The sequence below is a fragment of the Rhinolophus hipposideros genome (genome assembly GCF_964194185.1).
Source record: "Rhinolophus hipposideros genome assembly, chromosome: 17".
NCBI lineage: Eukaryota > Metazoa > Chordata > Mammalia > Chiroptera > Rhinolophidae > Rhinolophus > Rhinolophus hipposideros.
The window spans coordinates 17,583,576-17,596,796 of NC_138063.1; the positions used below are offsets into that span (position 1 = coordinate 17,583,576).

The 13,221-nt window shown below is 36.9% G+C and overlaps 1 protein-coding gene across 2 annotated transcripts in view; it reads right to left on the bottom strand.

The window, feature by feature from the left end:
* DCC (DCC netrin 1 receptor) overlaps positions 1-13,221 on the bottom strand; it is a 1,070,394-nt gene that overhangs the window by 676,971 nt on the left and 380,202 nt on the right. For both annotated transcript variants that reach the window (XM_081078113.1, XM_081078112.1), the window contains exon 2: positions 1,343-1,663. In XM_081078113.1, the coding sequence (XP_080934239.1) occupies positions 1,343-1,663 (321 nt within the window). The remainder of the gene's footprint in view (positions 1-1,342; positions 1,664-13,221) is intronic.

The window sequence follows — 13,221 nt, forward strand, 5'->3', positions numbered from 1 at the left end:
CCAGAATAGTTAGCTACTGTATCTCTAGGTGAGGACCCTGCCTAGCAGAACATTTTCATTCAAGTATAATTTGGTTTAACTACATATGAAAGAGAGTCCTTAGTGAGGAAAAAAAACCACAAAAGAGTGGCATTGAGCTGGATTTATGGACGGATTACATAACTATGAAATCCAGTTTTTTTATGCCATCATCTGACAAAATCACTTCTTTCAGATTTCAACTTCATCACACCTTTACTAGAGTTGTACATGGGGAAGTGGTGGTCCTGCCTGACTGTTCTCATATTTGTTATTGCTGAAAATGAGTCCGCATTCCCATCAGTCTTCTAGGATATAAACCAAATGGGACCTGGGAGAGGAAACCCGTAACAAATGACTAAATAATGGCCTTCTGGCTCATTTTTTCCCCCTCAGAATTAAAATTAAGTTTGAAAGCAGCCCTTTAGACCTGTTTACACAGTTGAAGACCTAAGTTTATTTTGGGTTAGATCCATTTGCCTCGCTTTGTGTCCCATATCAAAATAAATAAATAAATAAATAAATAAATAAATATCCAAAGCCTAACTTTGTGTCAAGTCGTTACAGAAATGAGTAAAAAGTTGATTCTTCTCCCTACAGATCTAATACTGTAAAGGCCAAAAGAAATCATATGAGTTTCCCTCATACCAAAACGAGTGGGGCAGAAATAGTAATATCCACGGATTCCAGAAAATTCAGTACTGTTTTTTTGTTGTTGTTGTTGCTATTTTTTCTCCAGGATCTACACTACTTCAAAATATCCATATAAAAGGAAAAACTGTCTATCTGATTACTCAGTTATTCAGTCAACACATTACCAAGCATTCAGATACTTAGAGATACTAGTGGAAAGTTTTGTATTTCATTTGGAGATCTATGTGTTATAGGTCAAGCCATTATAATTAAAATAAAATGCTTTGAAGACACAAAGCAAACAAATACAAAAATCTGCAAAATTTCATCATTAGTGAGGCTATAAAATCAAATTAACTAGAAAATCATTTTTCCAATATTTTTCTATTAATATAAAGTCCTCCCATATTCATAAATAGTGGATCAACTTTAGTTGTTTTGGAAAACGTCATAAAGCTTTGTTAATTGTTGAGATCCTTCTACTTTTTTTCCCCGCTGATTTACAAAAAAAAAAAAAAAAAAAAAAGCACACACACACACAAAAAGAAAATCAAGACCACGAGAGAATAAACATATATACATGTTTTTACATTTTTCCTTTTTCTTAAAAATATGCATTATTTCTGCAAAGATTGTTTTCTTATCTCAACAAAAAGGACGAAGAAAAATGGAGAAGGAAGAATCCACTTACCTGCTACTGCAACTTTTGCTGTCCGACTAATAATCGACCCGGAATCTCCTAAAGATGCCTCACATTGGTACAGTCCCTCATCTGGCTTATGGTGCCTGGAGTGAAGTATGTTTTGTATCAACAGAGATCCATTTGGAAGTTGCTGCTTCCTTTCGTCCATTCCCAAGGATAGGTGGATGCCATCTTTCTTCCATGTGATAACTGGGACTCCTCGGTCTGACTCTGCTGAGCAGTTCAGGAGGACATTTCCACCCCGCATTGTGATGGCATCAGAAGGTTCAGACAGGAAGTGCAGTGATGTGAAAGCCTTAATCTGGAAACCTGGAATAAAAAAGTACAGAAAAATATATTCACTTATTCAAATAGATCTCAGGCTCAACTGTCCTGCCTTTTCTTTACAAAATCTTTACAAAAAAGCTGGGTGCTTTGAAAAAATGTCCATATAATAAATGAAACTTAAAATCAAGGATACTGTGTTAAAGAAGCAAAAAAGTGCCCAATTGAAGTAAACAATTAATGAAACAATTGGCCCAAAGAGTAATAATATGAAAAATGAAGATCACATACAAATCTAGGCATGACCATCATCACATGTCAGCCAGTACTTGGAAATGTTGACAGAATTAACTAATGTTTTCCAGAAACAACTAGATATTTTAAAGTAGCAATGGTTAGCAGTGGAGTAACTAAGATTTGGGGTAGTATTCCTATATCTGCATTTTGATTATAATATCCATTAAATTTTTAAAAAATCTATTCAGACATGGTATTTTTATTAACAACTACAAAAAATATCAACTCTGAACAGACTAGGAAAAGTTATTTAGAAACAAATCTCAGGTAGATTTTAAAATAGGTAAGAAATCCCACTTGCAGAAGCAAGTCGATAAAGCTGCTACTTAAAATCATAAATCCCTGATGTGTCTTGATTTCTATCCAAATGTTGCTCATAAGCCAGGAAAGCTATTTTTTTACCCCCATAAAAGTTGTAGTTTTACCCCCAGAAACATAAATGAACAGAAGAAATCAACAGGAGAAACAGAAAGTTATTTAAGAATCCTGAGGGAGTGGAACAAGTATTATTAGTTAAAGAATATTCTTTTCAGGGCTGGCAGTATGTCATTTGACAGAATGCTTGCTTGTTGAATCAAAGACTTTCATGAGGTCTGAGGAGCTAATTGAGCTCACCATTTGCTCAGACAGGTGTATACCAAAATCATTACAGTTAAATTACTTTCAATTTCATTTTGAACCATCTCTGGGGATAGGGGATTCTACAATGTCCCTTGGTATCTTACTTTCAATATTTAATCATTCTTAGACTCTAGCTGAATTTTCTTGCTTCCATTTAATCCCATTTTCTCCTGAACCACCTTGCGTGAAAATGCAGAGGAGATGGACATTTCCTTGTAAGAGTTCTTTATTCTTTTGAAACTGTATATAATTTCTTCAAAAATACCCTGTAAATCATGTTTTAGCCTTCTTCTTCTTTTTTTTGGGGGGGGAGGGATAACAACCCCAACTTCAGTAGATTCTTTACTTTTTCTGTAAGGGGAACAATTTGTCGTACCTGGTATAAAATATCCATGTTTCTACCATTTCAAAGGCAGGCATCTAAATTGCTTATAATCAATACTCTCATAAATGACTGACCCATGCTAGCTCCAATGGATACATGTATTCCTAGCTTTATGTACTTCACTTTCCGGTGAAGATGAATCTGAACAGCTTCACTTTTTCTCCATGGTGCTACCAGCCATGCTCCTGCACACCCAATTTTTCTAAACCTTACATCTGAGAGCTATTACTTTACTCCTTCTGTTGAACTTTTCCCAGTGAACTGAACCATTTATCATCATGCACTCATTTCCTCCAACTAGGCCATTCACTCAAAGCAAGCTGCAGGGACTGTGCTTAAATTAACATAAAGTGTAATATGACAGTGAGCATGTAAGCCTCCCATATAAACGACATTGTTAAATATTCCAAAAGATATAGCCTGGCCCAATTACTGTCCAATAAGCTCCTCCTGCTCCTCACAAATCCTGTTAGTGTAGCCAACCTAATTATTACTGCCCATTCTCCTAGTGGAAAGGAGAAAATTGGGAGTCCAGATATCTAGTTCTTGGTCCTGGCTTTAAAGACCTGTGATTCAAATACATCTTTTAAGTCCTCAGAATCTCAGTTCATTCATCTGTGAAATGAGGGCCTTGAACTATAAATTCAACATCCAGTTTGGAGATTTTTCAGAAATAGGTTGGGTTGCAGGCATCCATCAAATGAATGCAGCTCTACACTTATTGAGATGCACACTGATTTTGCTATAAATGCCTCCCCAATGTCTATATAATATTCTCTTTTACAAGAAAAGAAACAAGCTGGTAAACACCCAGCTTGACACCAAGGATGGGAAAGCAGAAAGAAGTTCTATTGTCCTTAAATGTCAAGATATTTCACTAGTGTAATACCTGCAATTTCCATACAAGTAACCTTAATAAGGTAAAAATCAATTTAGAATTCAAGATCAGGCAAGTATATTAAAAAGCATTTATTATTTTTCGTTCTTCCTGGGGCCTATATTTTAAATAACAATCCCATGTTGCCCACCATATTTATGTCACAGAACACAAAATACATTTAACGCAGCTGTTTATCACAGCATGTTAATGAGCATCTGTGCCCATTATCACAAATAAATAATCCACTTAATCTGAAACAAGGAGATTATGACAGTTTTCAGTGCTGTGAGTGGATAATTTAGGCAAGTTAAAGAAAGACTAACTTTTTCCAATACAATTACTCTTGCAGTTCAGTGGCAATATGAGCTTGTGGATTCTTTGTAACAATTACATTTTGAATATATGTCTCTGAATAAAGAAATCTCATTGTTTTAAGTAACTTGCATTAGTTACTTTGCTTTTAGAAAAGATAGACCCAAGCAAACAGAATCTGTTGGGTGACAACTGATGCTGTCACCAATAGTCCTCTTTTCAAAGCTTCAGCCCATGTCAGGCACAAGCTGCCTCCACCCCTGATAAGGTATTTCACACAGGCTTAAGTGTCCCACTAATATATTGCACTGACTTCAATTTAGATTACCCTCCTCCCTCTTCTCATAGTGTACTAGTTTCCCTTGGAGGGACTGTTACTATCGCTACACATACCTCAATATGAAATAATTTTTATCAAATTGTTTCATCCAAGGAGATCACCTGCTCTGATTTAATGTATGAGCAGAGAACGATGGTAAAACTGAAGATGGCAAAGAAGTATAAGTAACTTTTGGAACTTGTAGCTCAAAAAGTGTGGATGGAATTTGGGCAATCCATATTTGAAGCGGGGGCAGATCTGGGAAATGGGTGAAAGAAATATTTGGAACGCAATAGAATACTTTTGAAGAGTCAAAATGAAACTACCCACCTTAAATTTTACAGAGGATGTTACATTAGAATGGCAATAGTAGGAATTTTTTTTCTTTTTTTAAATTTATTAGGGTGACATTTGCTAGTAAAATTACATAGATTTCATGTGTATAATTCTGTATTACATCATCTATAAATCCCATTGTGTGTTCACCACCCAGAGTCAGTTCTCCTTCCATCACCATATATTTGATCCCCCTTACTCTCATCTCCTACCCCCTACCCTCCCCTTACCCTCTGGTAACCACTAAACTATTGTCTGTGTCTATGAGTTTTTGTTTCTCATTTGTTTGTCTTGTTCTTTTGTTGTTTTTGGTTTATATACCACATATCATCCAAAAGAAAGCCTACTGGAGAAGTTTTGTTTTGTTTTGGCTTGGTTTTATTTTTAAGATGCCAGTGGTCATTCTGTTGTACCCTCAAATAGTAACATGTCACAGCCTTGCTTCATAAAAGAAGCAATCCTTTTGGCCTACTGTAAAATTACAGAAGGTAATTATGTTTTGGAGAAATATACTTGAGAGTACCAAAATCCTATCCATTAAGAAATGTGTACAACTGAGTCTGACACCAGAGTTCATGATTAGAATGAGTGAATTTCCAGCCCTCTCTCTACAAATATTGGTTTGGGAATATTTCTAAATCTTCAGGATTTAGGCATAGAGCCATATATGCATTTGACTAATTTATGTATTTTCTTATCTGTGCCAATCTGAAAAAAAAGTAACGAAGTGTGATGTCACCACTGGACATTTTTCTTTTTTATTTTTCTTTGAAAGACAATAGTTTATAAGCAGCTACCAACATACTAAAATCTTCAATATTTTCTGAATGAGAACTTAGACAAACCTACTTTTGCAGGATGACCCAAAGAAGAAATATTAACTTCTGTTTGTTTTAGTTTTGTCAGACACAAATAAGTATCAGAAATAACACAGTCAGGGATATTCCAAGTTTATATTAATTTTCTAGAGACAGAAATGATCCTTACTGTATTTTAGAAACTCATCAAAATGATCAAACAACTAGTAAAAATGTTTCAGTAAGTTTAAGTCCCTTTGTGCTTGCTCTCCTTATCATATTCTTGCTAATTTCAAAAATCATTCAGTCACAGCAGCAGACTAACTTAGAATGGGTTTTCTAAGGTATACCATTTTACCTACAACATCAAATATTAAGTGTGAAAAATAATGCCCCATGGAGTCAGAAATTCCTTTCCAAGTCCAAAATGTAAAAGCTTCTGGTTAAAGCAATAAAAGCAAAAAATGGAATTTATGAAAAGTAGCATGGAAGTAGAAAGTGGCTCCTGAAAAGATTTTAAGATTAGAAAATGTTATACAAATCCCCATAGAACTTGCTACGCATAATTTGATCTCTTTCAAATTACAAAAACTTTCACTTTGGGAAGCTTGGAGATTTTGATGATTCCCAAATCTTGTAATCAACCCAGAAAACTCTGCCATCATTATCTCTTCTTAGAAATAGATGCTCCTGCATCTGCTTCTGTTGTGTTAAGACCAAAAGAGATCTCCATTGAAGGAAATTAAAATTATTCTATGGATGATGGGATATCATCAAACATCAGTTCATCAAACACCAATCACACATGCAATTAACTCTGGGCTTCAGCCCTAATAAAAGCTTATAATGCTCGTGAGGCTTTGCAATGAAGTGGGAATTGTAAAAAAACAAAACAAAAACAACATGAATTAACAGAACACTTAACTATATGTGAACCTTACTGGGTTTAAGGACATCAGAATACAAATTCTGAAACAGTCATTCTCAAACTATGGTCCCCAGACTGGCAACAGCAGCACCACCTGGGAACCTGTTAGAAATGCACGATTTCAGACCCCACCCCAGACCTACCCACCAGCAACTCTGGGCTGGGGTCCCACACTGTGTGCTTTAATTTGCCCTGTGAGGGAATTCTCCCATTTACTGAAGCTTGAGAACAGCTTCTCCAAAACATCTGGCGGTCTACACTAGAGCCTGGGGATCCTCATGTTCTTTGGACTACCTCGTTATAATTTTCCATATTTGGGGAATTTGTGCAATTTGGGGCAATTCTTTTTCTAAGTAGGGAGATGATGTTAATGGGGATGACCTAGGAAGGCAACTAATCAAACACCCTTTCGACTCATATTTTATTCTTATTTGTTATATATTTCTCTTTGAGAGGTTGAAGAAAAGTGGAAAAAGGGCCAAGAAACAGGCTATTGCTGACAATATTTCATCTTTCCTCTATTGTAATCAGCACTCTGTTTGAACCCCAAATGGCCGTACTCCATTAAACAAAATTCAAACTCCACAGTCAATTGGACATTTAGAACATTCCTCGGAATATTGTTGGTTCTTCACACAAAGAACTGTCAAAAGATTTCTTTTGATCAGTTACAATAGCTACAATCCTTTCCTACAAAATTTTACCAAAAAAGTTTTGGTAAATATTGTTTTTCAGGCTGCATTTATTTCATTACATTTCAACTCCATGGTACAACTGTAGCCTTTTAAAATAGTGGAACTGTTGACAATTTCCTGGCTGACTTGCCTTTCAGTTTTAGTCTCTAGATGGGCAAAACCATAACAGCACTCCCTCTGCTGTAGCCTGGGGTGTACTTGATGTGCTTCATCTTAATGTAAAACTTTAACTTCACCCAGCCCAGAGCAAGGAAGTGTAGCTGCCCAGAGCTCCAGACCAATGGCCACCGGGGCTTCTGGGAATTATCAGTACGTTTTTTTTGTGTGTGTGGGTTTTTTTTTCCTGTTTTTTTTTTCCCCCTACTTCTTGGTAAGAGACATAGTAAAAATAATTCTCAGAAGATGTCATATTTTTAAAAGATTGTGTGTGTTCCACCCCTAACATATTTTAAAGCTGTTCAACCTCAAGACAAGTTTTTATTCCTAGCAACTGGAAATCAGAAATGATAAGGGCCTCATTAGAGTGGGGGACTAGCTTCCTCATTCCTTTGCTGTTTCAAGAATGAAATCTCTAAACCACAGATTGATTTTGCTGTACCAGGTAAATTGTAATGGGATTTTTCTTTTCTTTTCTTTCTTTTTCTTTTTTTTTTTTCCAGCTCAACAGGTAACACAGTCTGACATCTGGGTTATCATTCCCTAGGCCTCATGCAAAATTAACACTTGAAAGAGAAACTCTGATGTGCTGCTTAGTCTGCCCTGGGTTTGAACCTTTCCCCTCCACTCTCATTTTGTAAAATGTAAGCTGGTTTTCTCTTGCCTTTTTCATCAGTCTTTCTCAAAGTAAGGGGATGCATTGCTTTTTATGAGGGTACAACTGTCAACTGGAACACTGTGAAAGGTTATCCAGAGTATTTAGAAAAAGTACTATTTCATGAGTACCCGGTGCCTTGGAATAACTGCATCAGGATGGCAGTGAAGAGTGGACAAGCATTGGAGATGCCACTGATTGTGAAGGGACCAACTGACTTTCAGGACCACATTAATTGTTACTCATATTTACTGTACATGGATAAGAAAATATGGACATAAAACCAAATATCGTAATAATTGTCCATAAACCTGTTCATTTGCTGACAGTCACTGTTCAAGTTTGTATGCATCTCCTTCCAAGAAATGATTCATTTTTTGATTTGCAGTGATTGTCATCACATTGTTATGATAATATTTGAGAGAGAGAGAATCCCTTCTCTTGTTTCTTTTCTCTTATTATAAAGACTCTAATCCTATCATGGGGTCTCACACTCTTAACCCCATTTCAACCCAATTACCTATCAAAATCTCCATCTCCAAATATACTGTGCTTAGGGCTCCAACACCACGTGGGGGATTCAAGCTTGGAGTTGCTAACTTGTGCTAAACTCAGTATTCCTAACACTACATTTCTCTTGGTAATGGATTTACCATTTGCAAGACCATTGCTGAGAATATTTGGTGTATAAGCTTTGTACACAAGTTAAATTTTTCATTATAGTCACTCATTTATTCACACATATTATTTAACATCTATGAAATGCCTATGCAGCTCCCTAGGCGGGAGGGAGGGACACAAGCATTTTAGTCCATAACAGACACAGAGCAGTATCTAGAGGAAGAACTCTGTAGGGAAGCACAGAGTAAGAGCTAAGTCCCTGAGTTGGGAGTGTGACTGGCCTTTTCCAGGAACTGCAGGGAGGCCTGCTTGGCTGGGTCAGACTGAGTGAAAGGGAGAGTTCAAGGAGATAAGGTCCAGAGGTCATAGGAAGGTGTGTAGGACTTGATAGGCAAGCAAAAGAACTTTGCTATTATGCTGAGGAAGATGGAAACCTAGTAGAGAGTTTTGATCATCAGAGCGAATAGGTCCCACTTAGGTTTTAAAAGAGTAGTTCTCAATAGGGATTGATTTTGAACCCCAGGAGACATTTGGCAATGTGTGGAGACATTTTTGTTGTCACAATTGGGAAGGGTGCTACTGGCATCTAGTGGAAAGTGGCCAGGTGTGCTGCTACACATCCTACAATGCACAGGACAGTCCCTCACAAGAGAGAATTATCCAGACCAAAACATCCACAAAGCTGAGGGTGAGAGACCTTGTTTTAAAAGAATCGGTAAGGGGGATCAAATATATGGTGATGGAAGGAGAACTGACTCTGGGTGGTGAACACACAATGGGATTTATAGATGATGTAATACAGAATTGTACACCTGAAATCTATGTAAATTTACTAACAATTGTCACCCCAATAAATCTAATTTAAAAAAAAAAAAGAATCACCCTAGTGTTGTGTTGAGAATAGGGTCATTGGAAGGAAGAGGGAAACCAGCTAGGAGGCTAGTTCCACAGTCCAGGAGAGAGATGACACAACTTGGACTGAAGTATTGCAGTGGAAGTGGTGAGAAATGCTCAGATTCATGGTCCTTTTTAAAGGTAGAGCCAGTGGTGTTGGTGAGAGATTTGATGTGTGTTGTGCGAAAAGATAAGCGTCCCAGGTGATTCCAAGCAGATCAATAGAGCAATTTATGTGATTTGCAAAAAAGGGCACACTGTCGCCAAAGAAAGCTCTCAGCACAAGGGGTCAGAATTACTTCTTTGTCTAATTCTCTCACTCACGAGGGTGAGCTATACCACTGGGAATCATGTATTCATCAATAAAACCAGGAGCTGGACTACATAACTTCTAGGAGTCTTCAGCTCTAATACTATAAAAGTCTGAGTTCATACCTATTAACTTTGCTATTGAAAAAAAAAAATTACCTTCAAATTTAGAAGGAAATTTATTATATGAAGAGATCTGCTAAAATCACCTGTGATCAGTTTATCACAGACTTCCAGGAGACCACAAAGAGGTGTGCAGTTACTGAAGGTGCCAAGAGACCAACAACCCACCTCGTTATCCATAAAATAGAGACTGTCTCATCTTTTCTCTTGAAGATAAAAGACTGCAGAGGTCACTCTGCCAACAAAGGACGAGCTGCTTTATTATGATTTATAAGAAATAAAGTATTCATTTTGTGGAAACTGCTGTTACAAATATGAAGGATTAATTCCAGAGAGGTCTGACAGGTCCAGAGAAAGCCTTAAAAATTCAGCAAACCTCATGATGTTGTGGTCTAAAGTCTGATGTGGGGACCCATACTGATAAAACATTTGTGTTATAACGAGTCCGATTTTCTCAAAATGGAGGGCAAACAGTGGTTTTCATTAAAATGTTGTCATTTATTTTATCATGATATGTACTGTAGCTTGTCCCAGCAGAAAGGTGATATTTTCCTGCTGAATCCATGCATAACATCAAGAAGAAAAATCCACAATAGTAAGAGAAACATCAACTTTGGAGAGCCAGTGAGCTTTCAATCTCTCAGGAAGTCAGCATTTATTAAAGGACCCTCACAAACAACTTGTTTTCAATGGTGATTTAGGTTCTATGGGAAATGAGGAGAAGAAGGATGAAGTCCATTTAGAGAATCAAAACCATAAAGGAGCTTCTGAACCCTTCATATGCAACATATGCATGATCTATGGGAACTTCAAGGATGAAGGAACTATTTATGCGTCCCTCACCTAAAGGAAATCAGATGAAGAAAGACACGTGTTTCTTATTTAAAGAGGGCTACTGCATGTGTGAGTTAGTTGTTTCAATTTCTAGAAATGTTCTAATTAGACCCTTCCCTAGAATCCAGTGGTTATTCCTTTAGACCCACCATAGTAGCAAGAGGGGGCCAGTGTTGAAGACACTGTGCCCACACACTGGTTCAGGATTGAACACGATGGGCCAAGGAATGATTGAACCTAGAGTATCTATATTTTAAAAAATGCATTATTCAAATGCATAAAATCAAGTTGACACCTGAATGTCTGGAATGCCACTACTGGATGGAATTTTCAAATGTCTCTAGACTGAATCTTTCATAAATCCTTTCCTGGCCAAGCCCCACCATAGATACCAAACAAAGTATAGGGCAAATATTTCTCTGTGAACTATATTCATTACATTGTAAGTGACTCCCAGGTCTCCTGATTTTCAATATGGTGTGACTTCCAATAATATCTTAGAACTAATTATAACTCTTAAGCCAGTTAAATAATAAACATTAATTCTCATCAGGTTCTCGGTTTACAAAATGGAAAAGTTAGACACTAGTCTGTGCAGAGACAGAAAGTCTCACTGAATAGCAGTGACAGCCCCAGCTCTTAGAAGTGATAGCTCTTTATGCGACCTTTCTTGTGGCTCTATTCTTTCTATCATATGTCATATTTATGAGAATTTCTTCCTTGCTATACTGCAAACTCCAGGGGTGCAGAAATTAATCATATTTGTCTCTCTATATCACACAGCCCTTAGTAGTCCTTTCCTATCTCAGAGGTATTTAATAAATATCTATTGAATAAATAAACTTACACAGACAAAAACATGAATACCAGAAAAAATACCTAAATCAGTGAAAGAAAATCATTAACATCGGTGAAAATAAATGAACGTAATTTCACTAGTTTGGCTAGTTGGTGAATAACAGAGATTACTCAATAAAACTGTCAATAAAAACAAGTTTCAATACCCACATTGATAACATTTCTTTGTATATGCTGAGGTAAGTTTGGCCAAATTTTTCTGTTAAGGGCCACATAGTGTTTTGTGGGCCAAGAAGCAAACTTAAAGGATGTCATATAGATACATACAAGTATTTATTTATACGATGATTTAAAAGGTCACCATTTAAAAATGTATAAATAATGATTTAAAAACCAGGCAGAGAGCCAAATCTGGCCCACTCTCTGTGTTGTAGTCTTTGACCCCTATTCTAAGAAGATGATACTGTTGATTCACCATGTGGGGGATTCAAGCTTGGAGTTGCTAACTTGTGCTAAACTCAGTATCCTTAACAGTATACTCCTCTTGGTAATGGATTTCCCAGTTACGAGATCTTTACCGAGAATATTTGGTGTATACGCTATGCACGCAAGTTAGCTTTTTCATTACAGTCACTCATTTATTCTCACATATTATTTAACATCTATGAAATGCCTATGCAGCTCCCCAGCTACCTGTTCCTTCCAACAGGCCTCTAGTTGAGGACCGCAGACCGTTTATTCCATCTTCTCCCTTCTTGACCCTTTTCTCGCTGCCTCTGGATACTCCTTGCCCATCTAATATCCCTGCTGCTTGCTGGACCTATTCCGGGGGCTCAGCAGACCAGAGTGCTCAGGGAATTCTGGGGAAAATGTACTCTTCTAATGCTAATAATATATTAAATACATGCTATCATCATATCATCGTCTACTAAAAAGCCCCAGAGAAAGAGAAAACAGTCTTATCAGCTTTTTTCATCTTACATGAATAAATATTCAAGGTCAAGGGAAAAGCTGTTTCTTTTTTTTTATTATTGCAATTAAATCAGCACAGTCTTAGCCGACTCTTGCAGCACAGCAGAGTTTTTCGCTGGCTTTAAAAAGGCCACAAGGTTTAAGTTGTACATGACGAATAAATCGTAGAGATCCATTGTATAGCATGGTGCCTATAGTGAATAATATTGTAGAGTATACTTAAAAATTTGCTAAGAGGGTAGAACTTATGCTAAGAGTTTTTAAATCACACACACACACACACACACACACACACACACACACAAAATAATAAATAAAGAGGATGAATGGAAATTTTTGGAGTTGATGGATATGTTTCTTCTGGCATTGATTGCCGTGATGATTTCATGGGTTTATATGTATTTCCAAATGCATCAAGTTGTATACATTAAATATGTACAGCTTTTGTATGTCAGTCATAGGTTGTAAAGGGATATAAAAAAATGAAAACAGATGTCTGGTTACTCGCAGTCCTGAAGAACTAGGGACTTGTCATAGTGACTCCAGTGGTGCTAGTGGGTTCCTGGGGTTGTTGAACCACTTTTCACCATTTCTGGATAAACTCTTATGCAGGTGCTTTTTATGTATGTATCTTATTTGACCTTTAACAAATTCCGTTCACACTGTTTCTA